The sequence below is a fragment of the Haliotis asinina genome, chromosome 9 (assembly GCF_037392515.1).
Source record: "Haliotis asinina isolate JCU_RB_2024 chromosome 9, JCU_Hal_asi_v2, whole genome shotgun sequence".
NCBI lineage: Eukaryota > Metazoa > Mollusca > Gastropoda > Lepetellida > Haliotidae > Haliotis > Haliotis asinina.
In genome coordinates, this window is record NC_090288.1 from 11166969 (window position 1) to 11174924 (window position 7956).

Sequence of the window (7956 nt, forward strand, 5' to 3'; positions counted from 1 at the left end):
GTTCCCAATTGCTCAGATCGATGCTCATGTTGTTGATCACTGGACTGTCTGGACCAAACTCGATTATTAACATACCGCCGCCATATAAGTGGAATATTGCTGAGTGCGGCGCAAATATAAACTCACTCACACACTTAATCCAATACTCCAATACACTGCTTAGTTTGCAATTTTCTAATTGTAACTGCAGATAGGACGTGGTCGTACGACGGCGTGACGACGATAACGCACGACGACAACACCACCGAGTGCCACACCAACCACCTGACCAGCTTTGCTATTCTTATGGTTAGTAGATAAAACTTTGAATTGGTGTCTTTTACTCTTCTACATTTGTCACTTTACCATTTCCAAAGAAAAGACGTTATAAGATCATACATGTTGATTATCAGTAACTCTGGCAAGTAGAATTCTTTTGGGCCGTTAAGCCTGTGATCGTAGGTACCCGTGAAGATCTGGGTGAGAGGATTGATCTGCAGCTACCCATGCTTGTCGTATGAGGCGACAAACGGGATCGAGTGGTCAAGCATGCTGACCTGGTTGACACATGTCGTCGGTTCCCAGTTGCGCAGGTGAATGCTCATGCTGCTCATCACTGGATTGTCTAGTCCAGACTTGATTATCTACAGACCGCCGTCATATAGTTGGAATGTTGCTGAGTGCGGCGTAAAACTAAACTCACTCACTGTGATCGTATGTTCAAATCTATGGTCATTTCCGATTATGTTTCTTGGTCTGTCAGCAAAATTCGAATTCAGCAGGAATTCGCCAAAATGACGACCGCCGAACTATATCATACACAATTAATACAATACTGTCCATAATATTGCGTTACTGCAACTGAAATACCGCTGAATACGGGGCCTCAATCAACTAAGTGTTCGTAGCGCAACGATATTCGTATGCCTGTCGTAATCTATCGCGTTGCGACAGATACCAACGTTACGAATGCTTCGTGTATCGGGAGGCTGTTTTCTAAATCCGTATCAAGACATGGTGATACGCAGGTTTCTAATAATTTAGTCTTACCACTCTGTTGATTTCCAGGACCCGAACCCCGCCCACCCGTCGCCCATTATACACGAACAGATCCTCACGTACATCTCCTACGTGGGCTGCGCCATCTCCCTCATCGGCCTCCTCCTCACCATCATCACATACGGGCTCTTCAGGTAAAGGGAGAATACTATAGCTGGAAGCTACCCGTGTTAGAACTGGTCGGCAGCAATTCATGCTGTGTGACGTTGCTCAGTCGCTCAAGTTCTTTGGCTTTGTGGAAACATGTCTTCGCATCACGTTTGTTTTCATGATGCTCATAATGTCAGTCACTGGATTGTCTGATCCAGACTCGACTTAAAACAAGCCAGGATATATACCTGTAATATTACTGAGTACTGCCGTAAACAACAAATTAACAGACATGCAGTGACAAGGACAAATGTAATTGCAAATACAACACACCGTCCGTTCCCCATCGGTACTGTACTGTACTGTACTGTACTGTACTGTACTGTACTGTACTGTACTTACTGTACTGCACTGCTTGAGTTCACATTTTCGATGTATCATGACTGAGAGTGGGTTCAACAAGTATCGATCTGTCACTGACAATACGAATAAGACAAAGTACACTTGGCAAAATGACATTGATAAGAGTTGGGGGAAGTGTATTTTTATTTATATATGTCAAAAAATAAACGTTCACAGGACACATTGATACACAAAGCGTGTTCATAAAATGTAAGAACTGTATTTGTCATGAGGTATTACTTTGAACTCTTGTTAAACAACTACTCCTCTGTCAGCACTCTTTATCTCAAAACTCGGATGTGTCGAAGCTTCGGCAAACACTTAAATTTATTACTATGTTAACACGGATGTTTTCGAACGACAGCACGTTATTAACTCTACGATTGTAATGATGTATAACGATCGGTTTCTGGAAGAGGGACTAATATGTATCGACTGTCCGCTTGTCAGAGATAAAACGTACCTGTAATGTACGAAATCAAACCGCGATGAAATTTATCAGAAAGTCTGACTCTGCTAAAAGAAGCTCTCCACAGTTGGAGGTGTTAAAGTGAGGCGGTGGGGTAGGCTTGTGGTTAAAGCGTTCGCTCTTCACGCCAAAGACCCGGGTTTGATTGCCCTCTTGGGTACAATGTGTGGAGCCCATTTAGAAAATCTCTAGAAACTGCATAAAATGAAACTCATTCACTAAACAGTTTCTATTTGTGTTTCTAGGTGTATGAACAAAGACAAGTCAGGAAAGATCCTGCTGAATCTGTGTGTATCAATGTTATTGATGAACGTTGCCTTCCTCATGGGCGCCCAGAGCTCCTCCACCTACGGCGACCAGCTGTGCATGGCCGTTGCGATGTTGTTGCACTACTTCTTGCTGACGACGTTGATGTGGATGTTGGTGGAAGCGGTGGAGATGTACCAAGCCCTAGTCACCGTTTTTGCCAAATATGCGAGGTTCTACATGATCAAGCGGTGTATTGTTGCATGGGGTAAGTTTGTTACCTATCATATTTTCCTTTCATTTTTTCGTATTTCTTAATAAATAATCGGGGTTGTTCTTGTTACTCCTTTTTGTCATTTTTTCGTATTATTAGTTTCTGTTTTATCTGTCTTTGATGCGGTTGAGCATGGACCTAGTGGTTGAGACTATGAAAACTGTGGGCGTCATCCCGATATACAATAGGTTGTAATGAATTTATTTGCGTATTCCTTAAATAGGGATGCTTACAGTTAGAGTTGTGACGATATATCGTTTTATCAATAATCGTGATACTTTATCGGGCGATAAATATATCGATACTTTTTCATATCGTGATACGTATCGTTGACCTTCAACTTGTTAATTCCGTTAGAACTTGACGGTTATGTCACAATTGATAGCATATCGTGATGTAAATCGAATCGTATCGTTCCAAGATATCGCGATGCGCATCGTATCATGAATTGTCTGTACCGTCACACCTCTGCTTACAGTAGCTGCATCCAGTCACGACTACACATGTCAGTGACCGCTTTCGACATCACATTCATATGTTTGGTGATAATATTGGAGTTTTGACATGACATTCTTATATTTGGATATGATATTAATGTTTTAACATGACAGTGACACACTTTGGCGTGACATGTACAAAGTCATGTTGTTTTGACATAATGTTATTATTATAATAATATTTTGTACATATCTTTGCTTATGTCTTTTTAGGTGTCCCCATGGTGATCGTTGTGATCACAATGGCCGTGGACCTCAACAACTACCGACCCCCATACGACTTGTAAGTACATACACGAATGGGTGATTCTATTTTATTCTGTTTGTATAGGGTATTTGCTCAGTCAGATTACAGTGTTAAAATGCGCAATCACTGGATTGTCTGGTCCAGACTCGATTATTTACTGATCGCCGCCACATTGCTGAATATTGCTGATAACGGCGTTAAAAGACAAGCAGACAAAAATGTGTAAGTCACTATGCAAGTGCAACCATTTTGAACTCCACTTTTCCGCACCTCGCGTAAAACGTAAAACTGTTAACATGAAAAAATGCTCCATTTCTTATTCAAGTCTGAGATATATTTGTGCTCAAAGCGCTATTAAACCCTAACTGACTCACTATCCTTTCATCCTTGCAGCTGCTTCATCTCCCAGGCCAGCAAGATCGCCTACTACGTCTCCCTCGTCGGCCCAGGCTGCCTCATCGTCCTCATCAACACCGTCGTCTTCATCATGGTGGCCAGGGTCATTCTGAAGCCTCGTTTTCAACAACAGCAACGCGAAGACAAGGAACACGTGACCCCCGCCCAGGTCCGCGGAGCCTTCACGGTCATGATTCTTCTTGGTGTCACGTGGGTGTTTGGACCAATCGCAGTCAACGAAGCCAGGGTCGTCTTCAACTACCTGTTCTGCATCCTCAACTCTCTCCAAGGTTTCTTTATCTTCGTATTCCGATGTCTTTACAACCCAGAGGCGCGTCTCGCCTGGATCCAACTGATTAAGACGGGTACGCTGAAAACCAGAAGAGGTCCAATCAAGTCTGTCTACTCCGAGACCTCCTCAAAGGGAGACCACTCAAAATCCAGAACAAACGTCCACTTCGGCGGCACTCTCAAATCCAATATTATGCAATCCAATGGCTGGCACCATCCTAAGCTGAATGGAATGCAATCCGAAAATGGTTCAGTCCGAAATGAAAACCAGTACTTCACGGAGAATCAAAATTCTGAGGACCAAGTTTTTCACACAAAAGACTACGTGTATTTAGACAATAACACCCCTCCTACTAGAACCAGCGACATGGGTGAAGATGGCTTTACACACTTGTAGAACCAGTTTACGGATCTTCTATAAACTCTCAACACCGTTCTGAAGAAATAGGAGGACTAATCGGTCTTTTAACCGATTCCTTGACGTTGCGAGGAGTCAAGTATTGTGTATATAAAGCCAAGGCAATGAATGGTGCAATGTATCTGAGATGTGAACTTTGGACTTTAAGTCACATACAAGGGGAGGTAACTCTTTCAGATACCATTCAACGGGAAGCAAAGGTTCCACGTCACTCTTACTGTGTGATGTGCTTGTCTGTATATATCTCGAGGATGTAAATTTATCTCATTGTGTCATTTTGTTCAGTGTGTGTAAATTGAATCATATTAGACAATCACTTCATAGAATACTTAACATGGCCATTGAATTTAACTTCTCAATGAATTTGTGTCAATTGAATCACTTTGGACAATCACGTCAAAGAATGCTTAAAATGGCCATTGAGTTAACGTCCCATTGAATCCGTGTTAATAGAATCATTTTAGACAATCACGTCAAAGAATACTTAAAATGGGCATTGAATTTACTACCCAATGAATCCGTGTTAATAGAATCATTTTTGACAATCACGTCAAAGAATACTGAAAATGACCATTGATTAACGTCTCAATGAATTCGCGTAGACTGAATCGTTTTAAACAATCATGTCATGGAATACTGAAAATGAGCATTGAATTAACTTCCAATAAGTTTCTAACGTTCACAACAACCAAAGGGCATTTTAACAATTGCACCAGTCTAATTACAATAATATATTATGTAAATTATGTACATATAGAAGATATGTTATCGATCCAAAAATTTGCTTGTCGAATGTATTTTTCAGACAACACAAATAGAAAATGCAGGTATTAAGGGACCGACTTTCTGAAATGCATGTCTTCACCCCAATACTGTAATTTCACTGAAGTATACAATTCGTTTCGCTAACTTCTTTTCTGTGGTACATTTTACGAAATTAAGAAATCGAACGATCATGTGATTATGAAAATTGACATATCCATAAATATTCTTGCAGCGTACGTCATATCCTTTTCTTAGTCACGTTTCCATTGAAACCTCTCTAGTCTGGCCCTCTTTTAATACGGATCACTGACGGTTAAGGAGCGCTCCATTAGTCCTGACATTGTAGTCATCATACATAGTGCAATGTGGAGTAACCATTTGCGTCCGTATACATACTGCTGACTGCGCAATTTACAAACGGAAAAATGATATTAACTTCAGCTTGCCACGTTTTTCATATTAATATCACCACAAGTTGTTGAACCACACTGCCATTAAATATACGGTTGATCCACGACTGTCTAACATTTCTGGGACCTGACCCGGCGCCGTTGAACTAAACAACCTGAGGTCATTTGTGTCTTTTATTAGGTTCTTACTCTGCCAAGGGGCGGACGAGTGAAAAAATGTTATTTTTGCTAATTGCGAAACATGTAAATTTTACTGCGTACATACTTACAGAATTTTAATTGATTTAATACATTATACATTCGTTTTGCTGAATACAGGTGGGAAGCGATCAAGCGGTTTTAAGACTAAGAGCACTTTTGTATTATAGGGCATAAAGTTTCGTATCGGCCGTCGATAAAGTGATAAGAAAACATTTTATTATTTCGCGACGAAATGAAAATTCAAAGCGGGTGGGTGGTGGGTTGCAAAAAAAATACGGATACCCTAGGAGTTACGACTGACGTAAGTTAAGATGTAAGCGCCAAGATCGCCTTGTACAACGACACCCGCATCCACAGAGTGTTCGTAGCATTGGTAAACTTATGATAAACTTTAGCGTTACGACAGGTCGTAAAGTTGCGAACGATGTAAGTTGTAAATTCCTGTTAGGCTTTCTGTTTTTATTTCATGTCATTCTAGAACACGACTGTCAGTGCTATATGCTGTTATTCGCATTCTTTTCATTCACTGTTGTTTTGAGGATTTTGAGGGATGCTGAATTCTGAACGAAATTTAAGTTTTATTTCCGTTGGTTTACAAACTTGAGATTTGGAACTGCGCGAGTGTCCAACTAGCAGGGCTTGGTTCTATTCCTTCATCCCATCACAGAGGCGATTGCGTAGCCAAGTGGTTAAAGTGTTCGCCCGTTACGCCGAAGACCCGGGTTCGAATCCCCACATGAGTACAATGTGTGAAGACCATTTCTGGTGTCCCCCGCCGTGATATTGCTGGAATATTGCTAGACGCGGCGTAAAATAACCTCACTCACTCACTCATTCATCCCATCACATCTAGTATTACTGCTGGAGAAAATCATGCCGAACATTGATGAAATCCTGGTCGAGTCATGCCATAGGATTTGTACAGAGATGCCATTTTATATAAATTGCATAATTTATTTATCCTTTGTTGAAATAAATGTTTACCTCTGAAACATCCGAAACATTGGTTCTTTTGTCTTTGTGATTGTTTTTTGATTAATGACTATTTTCACCTGGAGTAGCATTCGAAGCCAGCCAATCAGAAAACGAATGTAACCGTTACTGGCCCCGTTCCTCGAAGCGATCTGAGATCCAAAAGATCTGCAAGAGGCAGTGGGGTAGACTAGTGGTTATTGTGTTCGCTTGTCACGCCGAAACCCGGGTTCGAATCCCCACATGGGTACATGTGCGAAGCCCGTTTCTGGTGTCCCCCGACGTGATATTGCTGGAATGTTTAGTAAAACTAAACTCACTCACTCCAAACTATAACGAGTGAGTGAGGTTAGTTTTACGCCGCTTTTACCAATATTTAAGCAATATCACGATGAGGCGCCAGGGATGGGCATCACATAAGTCTTTACCACAAAACACTGTGGCATTCTGTAGGAGAAACTTCGCAGACATAGAAGAACGTTTGTCTTGCGTCTTGCGTCTCCGATCCTAAAGATCTGCAAGAGGCTGTAGGGAAGACTGGAGTTTAAAGCGTTCGCTTGTCACGCCGAAACCCGGGTTCGAATCCCCACATGGGTACAATGTGCGAAGCCTGTTTCTGGTGTCCCCCGACATGATATTGCTGAGATATTGCTAAAAGCGGCGTGAAACTATATTCACTCACTCACTATTATGTTCTGATGTACATGTTGTATGAGACATCACAAAACGGTTGGGTTCCAGTGCCGGTTGTCCTGTTTATGTTTCATGGTTTGTCTCAAGCACCCCCCGTCATTGTAGTTCGTCCAGAAGTGAAAGCCAAGTGAATTGAGATCTGGTGTCTGATGCATGCAGACAATGGTCTGCTGCTCCAGGAAGGCACCGACAACCCTGACACGATGATGTGGGATGGTGGTTCAAGCGGTCGACCATTACAACGAAGACCTGGTTCGATTCCCCATATGGATACAATGTGTGAAACTCATTTTGGTGTCCCCGCCGCGATGTTGATGGAACATTGCTAAAAGCGACTTAAAACCTTTCATGATATTGTCGTTCAAGTATATTGAACAAGGGAGATAATTCTTGGTATATTCCACAATGAGCGTGCCGTTTCTGATCCGATGCAAACACTATCATCAGTAAAGAGGACTTCACGACATTGTCCACTGCCTTACATAATATGGTTATTTTATGTGCGTTTCAAGTCCTTTTCATGACGCTGACATGATTTTTTTTTCAA

The 7956-nt window shown here is 41.7% G+C and overlaps 1 protein-coding gene across 2 annotated transcripts in view; it reads left to right on the forward strand.

The window, feature by feature from the left end:
- LOC137297009 (uncharacterized) overlaps positions 1-6745 on the forward strand; it is a 59470-nt gene extending 52725 nt beyond the window's left edge. For both annotated transcript variants that reach the window (XM_067828953.1, XM_067828954.1), the window contains exons 13-17: positions 191-288; positions 1048-1172; positions 2245-2513; positions 3230-3299; positions 3657-6745. In XM_067828953.1, coding sequence (XP_067685054.1) covers positions 191-288; positions 1048-1172; positions 2245-2513; positions 3230-3299; positions 3657-4347 — 1253 coding nt within the window. In that variant the 3' untranslated portion in view covers positions 4348-6745. The remainder of the gene's footprint in view (positions 1-190; positions 289-1047; positions 1173-2244; positions 2514-3229; positions 3300-3656) is intronic.
- Positions 6746-7956: the final 1211 nt, after the last annotated feature.